This window comes from Podarcis cretensis, assembly GCF_951804945.1.
Source record: "Podarcis cretensis genome assembly, chromosome: 9".
NCBI lineage: Eukaryota > Metazoa > Chordata > Lepidosauria > Squamata > Lacertidae > Podarcis > Podarcis cretensis.
This window is the reverse complement of record NC_137178.1, coordinates 7,883,966-7,900,980: the sequence shown is the minus strand read 5'-3', so window position 1 is coordinate 7,900,980 and position 17,015 is coordinate 7,883,966. Positions and strand designations below refer to the sequence as shown.

The 17,015-nt window shown below is 43.7% G+C and overlaps 1 protein-coding gene across 3 annotated transcripts in view; it reads right to left on the bottom strand.

Moving 5' to 3' along the window:
• The window catches only part of CTNNA2 (catenin alpha 2), a 562,131-nt gene that overhangs the window by 147,939 nt on the left and 397,177 nt on the right, over nt 1–17,015 (bottom strand). For all 3 annotated transcript variants that reach the window (XM_079990774.1, XM_079990775.1, XM_079990773.1), the window contains exon 8: nt 13,293–13,373. In XM_079990774.1, the coding sequence (XP_079846900.1) occupies nt 13,293–13,373 (81 nt within the window). The remainder of the gene's footprint in view (nt 1–13,292; nt 13,374–17,015) is intronic.

Genomic DNA, 17,015 nt, shown 5'->3' with positions numbered 1-17,015 from the left:
ACATAATAGAAGGCTTATGGCTCTCATTGATTGTCATATTCCATCAAGTGCCCAGGGCTGCAGAGATCACCACTAACAAAAGTCTGCCAAACCTTTCTTTGCAACTGCTGCAAACAGCTTTGCTTTCATTGTTTACCCATTTAGTGTGCGGTGTCTCAAGAACCCACTGACAACCCTATGACTTGTGTTGGCTATTGTGTGGGCGCAATCAAATATTGATTGGCACAAACAGAAGCAAGCTTTTCCACTGCAACTTAATCACATCTGGAGACAGAAACCGTACCTTCAAGTCAAAGGCTGTATTGCTGGAAGGTGCGGGGGAGATCTGGGAATTGTGCTCATAAAATAACACAAATATTTATTTAATTATATATATATTATTATTTTTTTGCAGAGGAACTAAAAAAGAAAGCTGTGGATCATGAAGAGGCACAAAACGGACATGCCGTAAGTCAAGTCCAGTCCTTACTGACAGAATGAGGTGGGTAATACTGATAGGCAAATTTGGAAGATCAGATTCAGTGGGACATTTGCAAACATTTCAAGGATAGCTAAAGAAATTTGATTAATAGGAATAATTTCCTCTTGACTTACAGTAAAATCTTATTTTATAGATTTATACATTGTCTTATAATCAGTCCAAGATGCCACTGACTCATCACATTGAACATCCTGTTCCCAAAGTGGCCAACTAGATATCTGTGGGAAACCCACCAGCAGGACCCAGGCACAATAGCTCTTTCCCCTCCTGCATTTTCCAGCAATCATATACTATGCCAGCATATACAATCTAGCTCAATAATGTTTTCACTGACTGGTTGTGACTGCAGGGAGGGCATTCCTAGCCCTACCTGGAGATGCCAGGACTTGAACCTGGGACCTTCTGAATGCAAATGCTCTGCCACTGTGTTACAGACCTTCCCTAAAATTGGTTGAAACTCATAAAAAAGCACCGGTGTTGGTGCGGTCACACTATTACACCAGGATTTCTTTTGTGCTGCGATTTAATCAATGCAAAGGTGGATTTTAATTGAAACACAGCACAAAAAGGACATATAGATCACTGCCTCCACCCCAAACATTGACCAAGACCCTCCAGTCAGATGTGTGGGGTATAAATAGTAAAATTATCATGATGCAATGGGACGTCCCTATTTTTATCGGAGAAATGTTGGAGGGTATGCAAGAAGTGGGACTTTGAGCCAAAGCACATATTGGGCTGCTAGAAGTTAACCATCAAAGAAATGGTGGGCTCCCACAATTATCCATCGGGAAGGGCTAAGGCTCAGTGGTAGGGCAGCCTCTTTGCATGCAGAAGGTCCCAGTTTCAATCCCTAGCATCTCCAGCTAGGTCTGGTGAAGTCTCCTGCCTGAAACCCTTGAGAGTCACTGCCAGTCAGCGGAGGCAATACCAAGCTACATGGACCAATAGTCTGAGTCAGTGTCAGGGCAGCTTTCTATGTTCCTACAAGGGACGCAGGTGGCGCGGTGGTCTAAACCATTGAGCCTAGGGCTTGCTGATCAGAAGGTAGGTGGTTCGAATCCCTGTGATGGGGTGAGTTGCCGTTGCTCGGTCCCTCGCTCCTTCCAACCTAGGAGTTTGAAAGCACATCAAAGTGCAAGTAGATAAATAGGTACCGCTCCAGCGGGAAGGTAAACGGCAAACAGCGTTTCCGTGCACTGCTCTAGTTTCGCCAGAAGCGGCTTAGTCATGCCGGCCACATGACCTGGAAGCTCTCTGCGGACAAACGCCAGCTCCCTTGGCCAGTAAAGCCAGATGAGCACTGCAACCCCAGAGTTGTTCGCAACTGGACTTAACAGTCAGGGGTCCCTTTACCTTTACCTTTAAGGTTAAATGCAGGGCCGGATTTAGGTTTGATGACGTCCTAAGCTACTGAAGGTAATGGGACCCTTTATATGTCCAGTTGTCCTTTGTCAACAACAAATTGTCACTGTTTTTTCTTGTGTTGAATATATGCTATATGGTAATTTAGGGACCTAATAGGTATCTAAAGCCATTTGCACAACAAAATATGTATTTTATTAAAGTAATTGATATAGTAATGAGCAAACCAGTGATATTTTAGAGAGCAGGCTAGCAGGTGGGGTCCATTATATACATCATAGGAGCCTACACAACACAAAACAAAACAAAACACTGTTGCTGTAGGTTTTATTTTATTTGTTTTTTATATTATATTTTGGAAATGTACATCCCATATTTTCCCCCTTTACATTTTTTGGCGGGCCCCACTTGGGACCCTAAGCTATAGCTTATTTAGCTTATACGTAAATCCAGCACTGGTTAAATGCCGGGAGCATTGGTTGCAATGTCCATTACTGATAGACTCCTTCAGATAACCTAATTCCAATTGTTTTGGAATTTGGAATTTCATGGTTTTGTGACTGACAAATTAACTCACAATGGAGGGGTGGGGAGATAATCTAGCTGCCTGAATCCTACCTGAAATTATTTAGGGTTTCTACACAAGCAGGGCTTCTTGGTCGGAACTTCATTTTTGTGCTTGTTCCTCTTGCTACACAGGCAGCTGGTTTCCAAACATGTACGCTTCTTCAAAAATGACTAATCTATAACAAATTATTTTAAGGAGAGTAGCTGGGCATATTGTCACAAAGAACTGGGGTTGCAGAACTTTCCATGTGGCACACACAGATTTCATTCTTGAAACCACCCCCTGCCCTGGCCACCACTGTTCAGCAGAGTCCACAAGCTGAGTACTGCTATAACTGTCACCACAAAATGATGCAACACGGCCAGGGATCCAGCACCAAACAGCTCTGGGTGTGCTTTATGGCTGATGCAGCCCCATAAAAAGATATTGAAACTAAGGGAATTTATTAAATATTTACTAATTGCTTCAAATGGCGGCCGGCGCCTGCAGTTAGCCAAGCTAAGCATTAGCGTTAATCAAAGTATTGACTGTGGTAAGCGCTGGGAAGGTTAAGGGAGCACCGTACATCAAAAGGTTCCAAAAAACACTTGCCAGCCCCTAGGAGACAAGCGGGAAATTTCCACTTTCACAGTCTCACTTTTTTATTCCATGGGAACAAACGTTTCTCATTATGAGAACTGACTGATGTATTTGGGGAGAGGAAATAGCTTCAGTGGCAGAGCACTTGAACCTTCCCTATACTGATAGAATGGACACTTGTGTGTGTTGAGGTGGACTGAGGTCCTCCTCCGAGGGTCTTCTGGTGGTTCAGTCCTTGCGAGATGTGAGGTTACAGGGATCCAGGCAGAGGGCCTTCTCAATAGTGGTGCCCCCCATGTAGAATGCCTTCCCATCAGATGTCAAGGAAATAAACAACTATCTGACTTTTATCAGACATCTGAAGGCAGCCCTGTTCAAAGAAGTTTTGAATGGCTGATGTTCTACCGTGTTTAAAATATTTTGTTGGGTGGCGAGGGGAACCAAGTCAGATGGCATATAAATAATGAAATCATCCTCATCATATTTGTTGGCCCTACTCCCTGACACCACCCAACCTTCACACATTCTACATCCCTGCCTATGGATGTGCAGCCCAACAGGCATAGGCTTGGTGCCCTCAGTTTTTGCAGGACACAGACACTGGCAGCCACAACAAATGTTCTAAAGATGAGGGAGCCACAGAACCTTCTCATCTCACTTTTCCCCTTGTAGGCAAATTAGACCCAGAAGAATGAGCGGTGGTGACAATGGCAAGGAGGTACACCCACTGGAATATTTCTGGTGGGGGGAGAATACACTGAAAGAGGGGGCAAATTAATTTCTGCACACCCACTGCCCCAAAATTGAGAAAAAATAGTGTTTGTACATTTTATCAATGTCAGGAAGTTTCATTAAAAGGAAACAAAATTCTGAGAACAAGAAGAAAAAAATAATTTACCAAACTTTTCTGTGGATGTCCATGGATATAGCTCGCATGCTAGGGATACTCACAAAGACTCCTGTACGGATGGACCTTAGGAATGGACAGCGCTAGCAGGCATGATTTTGGCCCCAGATCCCCATGTGGACACTACCCATTTACTGTAGAATGCCCATGTAGTATCTGAAGAAGTGTGCATGCACACGGAAGCTTATATCCAGGTCAAACTTAGTTGAAGAAGAAGAAGAAGAAGAAGAAGAAGAGTTTGGATTTGATATCCCGCCTTTCACTCCCCTTCAGGAGTCTCAAAGCGGCTAACAATCTCCTTTCCCTTCCTCCCCCACAACAAACACTCTGTGAGGTGAGTGGGGCTGAGAGACTTCAAAGAAGTGTGACTGGCCCAAGGTCACCCAGCAGCTGCATGTGGAGGAGCGGAGACTCGAACCCGGTTCCCCAGATTACAAGACTACCGCTCTTAACCACTACACCACACTGGCTCTCAGTGGTCTCTAAAGTGCTACTGGACAATTTTTTAAATTTATTTATTTATTTTGACTGTGTCAGACCAACACAGCTACCTACCTGAATCTAGAATCATGCAGTGGCACACATGCAAGAGACCCTTGGAATCTCCAAACAAATGACTTGGGCTTTGCTAAACTGAAATTTCAGCTTTTGAAGGGGAAAGTGTCTGTTTCAGGGAGCGCTAAATTTACCCGTTTTTTATTGTGGGGGATCAGTTTTCACTTCAAACAATGGATCTTTCATCCTGCTGCTATCAGCATGGCATTGTCGGGCATGTGACACGCCTGCTTCCTAGTCAGGTTAAACTGCCGACTCTCAGGGACCCGTAGCCTTGCTTCTCCTCCTCCTCCTTGTTGCTGCTGATGACAGAGGGTAAGAAGAGGGAGCAGAGGCTTCTGTTTGCCTTGCTTTCTCCTTCTGGCAGAAGAAGCCCAGAGAATCAGGGTTAGTGACTGGGCAGGATTAGCAGTAGCAAGGAGGTAGAACAACCCAGACAAGGTTCCATCTTGGCCAAGCTCATCCTCCACAAAAGTGATTCTGGCTGCTTCTAGCAATGGATCCCACAGTGCTCTGAGTGGTCTAAGCCAATGATCTTCAACTGGTGTGTTGGTACTTGCTTCTGGGCCATGGCCTGATGTAAAGTGGGCCACAACAGCAGCACTACTTCCATACAAATATATGGCTGAGTAAAGAAGTGGGTTGCAGGAGGAGTTAGCAGCCAGCAGCAGTTCTATTCAGCTGATTCCAGCCTCTGGGAGCTCATGAGCAGAACTTGTGAGCAGAGGCATTTGGGAGCTTGCTTTGATGGGGAGACCCAGAGTGCTGTCTCAAGGTGTACATAGGAACAAGAGACATGGCCTGTGGTGGACAAACAAACTAACAACCCTTTGTGAAAGCCATCCATGGTTAATGCTCAAGGAAGTGGCATATAGTCTTCCATAACATGGGAACATATGGCTTCAGTAAACATTATGTGTAGAGTAAATGAATCTGAACCCTATAATTAGGTAGCAAGGAAATTACGGCAGACCTGGCAAAATAAATCAGCAACATTAACACACTCTCCATTTGCTCTGAAGTGATTTAGAGTGCCATAAAACACACACACACACCATGTCACAGTGATAAACATCTCAGGAAAGACATTCGGTTGGGCGAGGGGGGTAGCAGAATGAGTAATTTGAAGGGAAAGCAAGGAACCAACCAAACCACCATTCTCCATGGTGCTGAAATCTGGAGCCCCTCCACACAGTGAGAATCAGCCATGTTTTATAGTTTGTTTTATGCACATAATGGTCTCAAGCTCCATCTGGATCTGGTAGTGAAATATCCACTTCCCTACCCCCTACTCCCCAATGTAATCTATGTAGGCAAACTTGTTGTGCAGCAATAACCAAATGGTTGTTTGCAATATTAATTTTAAAATAATGGGGGCTGAACACCCACTCTAGTGCTGGCTTTGCACAGGAGGGGAGCACAGTGGCAACAACAATTAAACAACAACAACAACCCCAAAGCAACATACACAAATCAAAGTTCCTGCAATGACCAGGTAAAGTTTAAACCTTAAATATAGTCAGCCCCTAAACTTAGCGTTGTATGAATTCATCACTACTCATTACATCATGTCACAGATAAAGTCCAATAAATAGCACTAATGTCAACTGCAAAACTATATTCCGCCTGTCCATTAAAATCAACAAGGGAATAAGCTAACTGAAGAGGAAGGGGTAGTCACATTTCCCCAGCTACAAAACATAACACAACCAGTGCTGGAAAACTGTGGGACTTCCACAAACTCAGGGGAAGACATTAGGACTCTGTTAACCTACACATCTATGATGCAATGATTTGTGGAATCTGCTCCTACCATTGCTGCTGCTTCAATAAAGAAGGAAGAGGCATGTCTGAAACAACAACTGCCCCTGCCCAGATCACAGACCTGCAATCAGTGGCAGCTCCTCATGTGTGGAAATCTATTCCTGGTGAATTTCATCCATCTCCCTCACTATAAATATTCAGGAGGGCTTTGAAACTTTCCCAGACATTTGATGTTTGGAAGGTGCTGCTCCTGGCAACCTTGCAACTATTAACTGAGAGGGTATGTGTTTGTTTTTAGAATATTTTAAATTAATTCCATATTTTGCTGTGCATTCTCTGCCTCACATGAGCATTGTAATATCATTTCCAGGACACTGTGGGAAAGTATTTTAAAAGGGGCCCCTTCCTGCAGTCATAAAAATGTTCACCGAGTCCTACCTCTTGGACTTTTAAGACTTGGCATGGAGGGATTTCAGAGATGAGCAAAGACTAGTACAATTTCCATCCGTGCTTTGGGGCTCAAAGCTGTGCTGGATATTGATTCCATGCAGCTTCACTCTCAAAAGTGCCAGAACACTGAGATGAAGCTACATGACCAATCATACGCAGCATATTTTCTTGGAGGACAACAGATCTCTCATCTCTTGGCAAGCCATGCAGCCTTAGGAAGAGATGGCCACAATGGCTGATGTGTTCATGTGCAAGATGAGCGCAGCTCAATATCGCAATAACTCAACATCCCCATCCACAAAACAAATCATCCCTAGGAATAAGCTCAGCCCAATCTAAATTTAAAATTCAGTTTTGTATATTTTTTTAGTGTGTGTGTATGTGTACACAACCCCAAAGCATGCTTCTAATGAGGCTGAAATTGGTCAGGGTCTTAACAAAAACACACCAAGGAAATGAAATAGACTGAATAATGATCTCAACCAGGATGCCAGCACAGTGGGAAGGAGGAGAAAATAACAACATTGTCTCACCAGTGCCAGACATATTGTACACAGAATGTGGAAAGAGTCACACTACTGCCTTTTTCCATGGAAGGTGTATTCTCTTAAGTAGAGACATTCTGCAATGGCAAAGAACAGTTTCTGCCATTGGAATGTTCTCTTATTAAGCTGTATCATTATCTGAAGAACAGTGCATATCCCAGGTGAAAACATTCCTGCAGAGCAAGGGATTGGACTAGATGACCCTTGGGTTCCCTTCCAACTCTACAATTTCAAATTATTTTTTAGGTGGGAATAGGGAAAATTAAATACAGCCCACCTTTGCACTAGATACTTTGATATCAGGTTTTGCATTAATGTACGTCAAAGGGCCCAGATTGCATAGGTGTCCTACAAGTGTCTCCGAATGGAAGTATTGTTGAATCTGGCAGGAACCAAAGTCAGCTGGAGAGCATCTCTCTACACTGCTGCTCCTTCTCCATCACCACACAGATCCTTCATGAATGCAGCATCAGAGAGAAAGAAGGTAGCAGGTCCTTCCTACCCTTCTAGCATTGTAACGGCTCCATCATTGGTGCAGAAAATAGCCTAAGTAGCAGTCTTTTAGTTAGTACCTGAAAGAACCGACAGCTGCTACAACCTTACCCTGTAGAGCATTTTAAGTCTCATGTTTGAAGCAGGAGATAGATCAGGGGAGGGGAAACCCTGTTCAGGTCAATGACCACATTCCCTTCTGAAGGCCACAGGTCAGGGGTGGACAGGAGCAAATGCAACCATTGTAAAATTGTCTTTGAACAGTAAACTACTTTTGACTTATTGCTTGCACACATGCACATGCCCTCCATCCAGACCAGCCAGTGGTAGTATCAGTGCTCAAGGACACATTCCTGCCAGGCAAAATCACTCAACAAAGGATTATAAGAGGAGAAGATGTATTGCTGGAGAGGGGACATGGCTTGGGAGAGTACCTGGGGCCACTGAGAGAAGCCTAGAGGGCTGCATTTGTCACCGTGCTCTCAGGTTCTAGAAAAAGTTAACATTTGGGTACAGTACTTTGTGGTAGAATTATCAGAGGGTATTTTCTGAAAGATTATAAACAAATGTCCCTATTCTTTTCAGGCAACGCTACCCAGGAAGAAGAGGCATTTGCTGCCATATGTGTTTACACTGTCAGATGAAAAAAACAGATATTGACAATACAGCCCCAAGTCCTCATTACTGTATGTGTTTCTGATCCTTGACTTCGGCACTGAAGCTGCTAAACAGAACAGAGATCCCATCTTTCTGATGGCAATTTGCTGCTTGTTTAATAATATCTCTTTGTGAGGAGCAGGATAACAAATAATTAATTTCTTAAAGGTCACTGGGGAGATTGGCAGATGGAAAAATAGCTTGCTGTTACTGCTTCCATAAAACCAGATTTCAAGGACAGAGACCTTGTTGACTCCAATAACAAATCTTTGTTATGTAGAGATAAATGCAATAAGCATGATTTTGCAGCTGCACAATGACTGGGGTGCCACCCAATGCCTCCCATTGTATCAAAATGTTAGCTCTAAATGCTTGATGTAGGTAGAGTCTCAGATGATCATTTGCTTATAGAAGGGGGTAGGGAACTGGATCTGGCTGGAACCTTACATCCCCCAACCCCACAGGCAAGTGGATTGGGACCTCCATCTGTCAACCACAGGGGGCTTCCTCTCAGTTGTCCTGCACTGTGTTCCTGTGCCATCAGCGCAAATCAGGTGTTGCATCATCTCCAGGGGAACTTATCTCAGCACTCTTCAGTTCATAGCCACTGAGAAGAAAGTCCACTGTCAGTGTCAATGACCTGTTTGACTTCAAAGGGGGTCCCCACTCAGGTGACTGGCACTGACAGTGGTTCTTCCAATGAGTTCACTTTCGATGCCGATCAGCTGAAGGACATGGACCCTTTAAAGTCTGCTTGCAGCTGATCCCAGCCACATATTTATGTGCCCTACACCTGAAGTTACAGGTGGGCAGGTGGGTGCAGTTTGGACTCTCCCTAATCTGGACTCTCCCTGGGCACATGGTCTAGAGGTTCCCCACTGCTAGCATACAGCATAATGAATTTGTGGTTCTTATATAGCTAAATTCCCAAAGAAATTGGATGGTGAATTCTATAGTACAACATACACTGAATTTAATGCTGTAAATGAGTCCTTTTCTATTTCCTAAACCAGGGATGTCCAACAGGTCTATTGCGAACTACCGATTGATTGCTGGACGTTCTTGGTCAATCCTGGTTGATTGCATGATCCTGCCCCCCCCCCCAAAAAAAAAACTCAACAACATAGAATTGTAGAGTTGAAAGAGACCCTGATGGTCATCTAACCCCCTACAATGCAGGACTCTGCAGGTAGCCTGTATGGGGACTGAACCCGCAACCTTAGCATTATCAGCACTACGCTCTAACCAACTGAGCTAACTCCAGGGACTGAGCACAGAGGCAGCACTCACTGGATAGAATGTGAATTACTGTTAGTTGGAAAATCCAACCACTGTTAATTGACAATGATAGGATCGTCACAGCAAACTGTGCTTAATAGATATGTGAGCTCCATTGCCCATTATCCCCCCTTATTCATATGCATGTGTTTTAAAAAAAGCAGGGTCAGGTCTCCAATAAACAGAGTAGGAAAGTAGTATCATGGAGAGCTCCTAGTGGTACTTGAATGTTCCTTCAACAGCCAACCTAAAATGGGGGGTTTGACTTCCTTCAGGTAACCCTTAAAGGAGACCCTGCTTGCTTCAATACAGGGGTGGCAGTATGTGGGCCCCAGGCCTCTCTATATGGCCTTTGGGACCCCCAGACCCCCTATCCTGAGGCCACACCCTTCATTGAGTACATTTTATTGCCTGGAACGGTCCCTTGGATTCTTATGACTCTTGCTAGCCTGGATGGAATATGTGAGTAGAAGCTAGTCTACTGTACAAAAGCAAAATTCATATTTATTGCTTTGTTTCCTTTCCCCTCTGGCCCAACCCACCACCAGCATGTGGACCCCGGAAGGTTGCTTAGAAGGGAATGTGGCCCCCAGACTGAAAACAACATATCCACCCTTACTTAAGCAGCCTTTGACTGCAGCAACTCGTGATTGCTGCAACGTGACAGAAGTGGAGGTGGAACACAAGGATGGTAGAAGTGCCTTCTCAAGATGAAGGGCAGCTGACCTCATTGTCCTTTATGACGCTGGAGATCTGGCTCTCTGAAGGTACTTTGCCCAGCTAAGACAATGAATGGGAATAAAGCCTAAAAATCTAGAGAAGAAGAGGACCAGTTGCCCAGTCAGCTCAGAAACCATCCAAAACGGGGTGAGGTTGCAATGGCTGGAGGGGAAAGTTGGAACACATGGGATGCTGGGGTAGTGACAGTCAGGCAATCAGAAGGCAGTGAGATGTATACAAAACAATGCTGGGCCTTGGCAGGCTTACGGTCTCCCTCAGTCTGCCCTCCTCACTCAATGCAACGCCACTGCAGAAGTAGACTCTCTGAGGAACCATGTGCTCTCTGCTGTTGTAGGACAACTTGTAGCATTAAGAAATTATCAACTTAGTGATTTCCTTTTGTCTCTACTCCCCCTCTCCCCCAGAAGATATAAAACATTAAAGAACCCAAAATAACCGGCAGGAGGGAATCACCCTGCTGCTGTGAATGTGTCTGTCTGCCCTAGCCTGCAATGAAAGAGGCTTGTTTTGTTCTGTCTGACAAGCTTCTCTGCAGGAGAAGAGCAAAGAGCCCTGCCAGTTGGCACAACTTCCGTTCAGACTTCAAACTCCCCATCTTTTCCATGCAGCAGAAGGAGAGGCAGCCAGAGCTGTGTGCTGCTGCCTCTGACATGACTGCTCGCTCCTAAGCACTTTGTTCGCAGCCGGGTTTTGCTCCTTGCTTTTCTGGTTGAGTGATGTTTGAAAGGGATGCATGGAGGTGTATATGTTTAGCATAACCAAGGAAGAATGTTAAGTGAGAACAGCCCAGTGTTTACTCCTCTCAAACTGGAAAGAGTATTAGATAGCTGCATGACAAATTGCAGATAAACTTTGCCAGGGATCTTGAATGCAGAAGCTTTTTGAGCTAATCCGGCACCTCAAACCAATCACCATCACATCTCCTAGCAAGATCACGCATTTGGGCCACAAGCAGTTCCGCCAAATCAAGCCGGGTGCCTTAATACTGAAAAACAGTTCCTAGCAGCAACACTGCTACTAGCTCCCCTGCATTTATATCGTTGGAATATAATTTCATACCTGCTGTTGGCTCAGCTATGAAACTCTCTACAAGAGCAAAATGGGTAGTATTAGCTAAAGCAGAGATGAGTCCCCTTTTCACCATGAGGGCCACATTCCATTCTGGGAAATCTTCCAAGGGCCACATGGCAGTGATGGGTGGGGTCAGAGGGAAAAGGGGTCAGAGCAACAAATGCAAATTTGGCCTTTGTATAGTAAACTAGTTTCTACACAAATTGACACACACCTTTTTATCCTTTATCCGGGCAGGCAAAGGGCATTATTAGAATTTGAGGCCACATTCTAGCCAGGCAAAACCACTCAAGGAGGGTTTGAACCAGGGCCAATGATGGATATGGCCTGAGAAGCAGGGGGGGTATCTGGGGAGAGAATATGCTGTGGGAAAAGTCTTGAGGGTCCAATAGAAAGTCTTGGGGGCAATATTTGGCCCCTAGACCTGAAGGTTTCACCTCCTGAACTAAAAGGAGCAGGCAAGAGGCCATGGTGCATTTATCATGCTTAGTTGACAAATCACTTTTAGCACCCAACCAATAATATTTGTATAATATTTAGAAACACAGAGCAAGTGGGGGGGGGGGGATTCCACCATTTGGATGAGACGATTTGCTAAAGGTTAGAAGTGAGCTTTTGAGTCACACAGCTTCATCGGCAAAAAAAAAAATCAGTACTAAGATGGGAGACAAAAGTCAAGCCACTTTCAGTTATCCTTGCAATGCCTCAAATTATGCAAAGTCCAGTCCCCCCCCCCAGTTCAAATTCTTCAAACAAAGTAGAATAAATTATGCAGAACAAGCCAACATATTCATTGTTTTATAATTTATTCAAATTAGAGTCAGTGGGTCTCATTTTCCAAATGTTTTATTTCTGAGGGTTTTTCAAGTATTGGGCTGATCTGCTGGTTCCTATCACTTGTGTTCAACTTCAGCTGCTGCCTTCAGCTGCTGTCTTTTGAAATGGCAATGTTACAGGATATACATTTTAAAAATAAAATTAATAGGGGGAGGGGGAGGATGGCTCAGAATATATCCAGCCTAGCTCTAGGCTCCCTAAAGTTTAGATCTGTTAACATTACAGCTAATCTGATGCTGTTACTCTGTTAAAAGTGGGTGATCCTCCCTTCTTTGGTTCATATCAGACTGCTTTGGAACAGAGTTGTTATTTTTTTTAAAAAAAGGAAAGAAAGAATGAAATTTGGATCAATGCAAATTTGAGCTAACTTTACCTCTATGAGCACAAGGCCCTGCCTCTCTCAGTGGGTACCCACCTGTTACCCAATCCTTTCCATTCTAAAAACAAACAAACCTTACTTTCCATAATCTTTGCTTACCTGGCTGGCAGAGCTAAGTCACCATAAGGAAGGGAATGAGGTCTCTTCTTTCCCTCTCTGGCACCCAGGCAAAAGACTCTGCTAGCCCCTGAGAAATGTAATTTCACCCAAGGATGACCGCAATGTCTCTGCTCTAAACAGCATTTTTACTTTTTCAGGTTCATATCACCATTGCTAATTTTATTTTATTGTTGTTGGCTGCTTGCATGGCTTCGTGATCTGCATCAAAAATTGATAAGCCGAAGGGGACAATAGTAATATTTTTAAAATAAAAATAAATGGGGGACGGGAATCAGATAATAAGCAAGAGACCTTTGTAAATCCATGCTTCTGCCAGGCTCCTTAGTGCCTACTTTGGAAGCCTGCAGTTTCAGAAGCAAAGAGTCCACACTGAGACGTGTGAGAAGATGCTTGCCAAAATAGGACACATCTCTCTAGGTCTATTATTGGCTCAGCAGCTGGCTATCCAGCATGGAAGGTTTCCTTAAATTAAATAATAAAAAAGCTCAGTGAACAAGAAGTACCTGTCTTCGTAGATCTCTTGTTTTCTTGGTCATCTTATCAATTGCTATGTTAAGTGGGTCTCCTTTCTCCTTCCTTCCAGTCTGTTCAAAAGATAAAGTACAATTAAAAAATTAATTAGGTAAAACACAATGGGAAAAAAATACATTAGCAACTTCAGCTTGCATAAAATATGTACAACATCACTCCCTTCCAGCTGCAGCCACTCCAGTATACACAAAAATATTTAATCACATGTGGGAGCCCACCTGGATCAGGCTAAAGATCCATTTAGTCTAGCCTCCTGCTCCCACAGTGGTCAACTAGATGCCCATTGGAAGTCTGCAGGAAGCATTCAAGTGAACCAGCACTCTCCCCAACTGCATTTCCCAGCTACACGTATTCAGACTACTTTGATGGTTGGTGGGAGAACATAGCCATCACAGCTAGGAGACATCTCTGCCCTCCATGAAGTGGAAATCTGTCTACCCAGGAGCACACAAATGCATCAGAATGAATGTAGTGTCCTAGATCATAGGAAACACAGTCCAGGAATGGGAGTGTTCCGCTTTTTGAGTGGTTCTCATTAGTATCAGATATATGAACAAATGCCATGTATTTAGCAGCAATACAAGTTTGGGACTATAGAGGTGTGATCTGTTGGGGGACTTTATTCAAACACCTATCTTAGCTGCCTGCACTCCTTTGAGACAGCCCTTGATAAAATCAAGAGTGACCTTCCAACTGCAAAACCCAAAGGTCTCCATTGCATCCTCCCTGACATTTGGTCAATCTCTGGCCATACTTTCTTGCCAGATCCTTCATACTGTAGATGCTCATGACTCCACTGTCAGCTGGTTCTTCTCCTACACATCAGACCATTTGTACATATATAACACCCTTTCCCTTTTTAGCTCCTCCATTTCACCTCCATTCTTCTCTCTCTCTCTTGCACTCTACATGGGTGACCTAATCAAATCCCCCATTTTTCTGATATCACCTACAGCAGATAGCACATCACCCGATCTCAGACCTTCCCACCCTCCATCCAACCTCCAGCTACCTGGCTGATAAGTCTGCTTGGATGTCTTCTTGCTGTGCCTTGCATAGCCCCCATTTTGCTTCCTGGGAAAACATCCTGGCCTGTAGGTTTGTGCTCTCCCTCTTTATACTGCTTGCTTCTGTCTCATCGCCAATCGGGAGTTATTTCCTATATTAAGTTTTTCAACTCCAATATTAAGGGGATAACTGCTGAGTGCAGCAGATTACTTTAAAACAAATCATAAAAGGATGAAGAGGGGAGATTAAGGTGACTCAGTAGATCGCACCGAAGTTTTGTGCTAATGCATTATATCCCTGTACTGTAGCCTTTGCTCTAGGAAAAAAAAATCTGGCAATACTCCTCACTATAAAACGAATATTAAGAGCTTCTAATCTCCATCCTGCCAGGCAGCAGGGATGTTAAAACATGATAATAAGCAGCAAAACAGCTTGAGGACAGAAGGAAAATGTTCCTTACGACGGTAACAAGGCTCACATGGGCAGACATTAGGTGCAGGATAAAGGCAACTTCCACTTAAAACATTTTTCCCCCTGGAGGAAGTATCAACACAAAAAGATCCTCAATTCAAGTTTGGTTTTTTGGTTTTTTTTAAGGAATTTGGGAGGGTGGAAACTGTATTTTATAGTTCATGGTCAAATAAAAAAAAACAGCAAAGAGGATAGCTTTAAAGGTCTAAGGGAGGGAAAGCTTTAATAACTTCAGGGTATGTACTATCTTGCTTTTTAGAAGAAGGTTGTCTCTTTAAAGATTAGTTAATCTCTTATCACATTTTTTAAAAACAACAACACCCAAGAACAGCACAGTTTGAATCTTAGTGCTGCCTTCTATTCTCTGAAAACTAGAATAGTCAGAGGTTACTATGAACTCCACAAAAAATGAATCAGTTACCTGTATTTTCTAATAGTGCAGGAAACAGCCATGAGTGGCTGGCAGCACTTGGAAATTGCGAGAGACAAAAGTCTGACTTTGTGCAAATGAGCACAAGGCGACATCAGAAGATCTGAGCAAACTGTTGCAGACAACTCCAACACCCAGACCTCGTTAACAACACATATACTTGCAGAAGTGTTTGAAAATAAAACAATGGATACACTATAGCAGCTGGTATTGTGCAACACTTCAGACAACAGAAGAGCATGTGAATATATGAAGACTATTGTTGCTTCGATGGCTTTTTAGGGATTCAGACATGGGCCTTTCCCCAGTCCTCTTCCAGAGATGCCAGGGACTGAACTGAGTAACTTCTGCATTTGCAGTAGAAAACTGAGCTACAACACCTCCCCTCTTTTCAGAATTACCATTTGCTCACATATACTGCTAGTATAATCCAATCTATCATCATCATCATTATTAAAAACAAAATAAAAAAATTCCTTCCAGTAGCACCTTAAAGACCAACTAAGTTAGTTCTTGGTATGAGCTTTCGTGTGCATGCACACTTCTTCAGATACACTGAAACAGAAGTCACCAGACCCTTCTATATAGTGAGAAGGTGGGGAGGGGTATTACTCAGAAGGGTGGTGGGACTGGGTGATTGGCAGATAGCTGTGATGAGCCTGTTGACGACTCTTAACGACTGCAATAGGTCTTACAGGAAAAAGCAAGGGGTGAGAAGGTGAAAAATGGCTTTGTCATGTATATAGAAGGGTCTGGTGACTTCTGTTTCAGTGTATCTGAAGAAGTGTGCATGCACACGAAAGCTCATACCAAGAACTAAGTTGGTCTTTAAGGTGCTACTGGAAGGAATTTTTTTATTTTGTTTTGACTATGGCAGACCAACACGGCTACCTATCTGTAACTAATCATTATTATTATTATTATTCCGCCCATCTGCTTGGGCTGCCCCAGCCATTCTGGATGGCTCACAACCAGAGCTTTTTTTCACAGGAACACACTGGAACACAGTTCTGGCACCATTCAGGTGGGCACCATTGCGAGCCCCAGAGCAGGGAGGAGGAGAGGATGGAGAGTTCCAGCACCCTTTTTTCATGAAAAATAGCCCTGTTCACAACAAATTAAAATATCAAACACAGTAAAACTTGAACCATTAAAAACTTCTCTTCTATCTTCTAAAAGTCAGTTAGTTGTTTTTTTCCTTGATATCTGACAGGAGGGTGCTCTACAGGGTGGGCACCACTACCAAGAAGACCCTCTGCCAGGTTCCCTGTAACCTCACTTCTCTCAATGGGGGAACTGCCAGAAGGTCCTAGGAGCTGGGTCTCAGTGTCCAGACTGAACGATGGAGGTGGAGACTTTCCTTCAGGTATACAGGGCTGAAGCCATGTAGGTCTTGAAAAGTCAGCACCCACACTTTGAATTGTACTCAAATGTACTGGGAACCAATGCAGATCTTTCAGAACCGGTGTTACATGGCCCTGGTGGATACTCCCAGTCACCAGTCTGGCAGCAGCATTTTGGATTAGTTGTAGCCCCACATAGAGCATATTTCACACTAGTCCAAGTGGGAGATAACCAGAGCAAAACAACTGCACATTCCAGAAACTCTCAGCAGGATCTTCTCCACACCCAAAAATGAGGGTGTTACGACAGGTTGGCTTGAGAGATTGGAAAGCTTAAGATATAATGCAAAGGGTATTGATATAATGTGAACAAACAGCATTATAAGCTGGTTTGGTTTTTTTGCTTTTATTGTACAATGTTTATTGTAATGATATGTTCATCA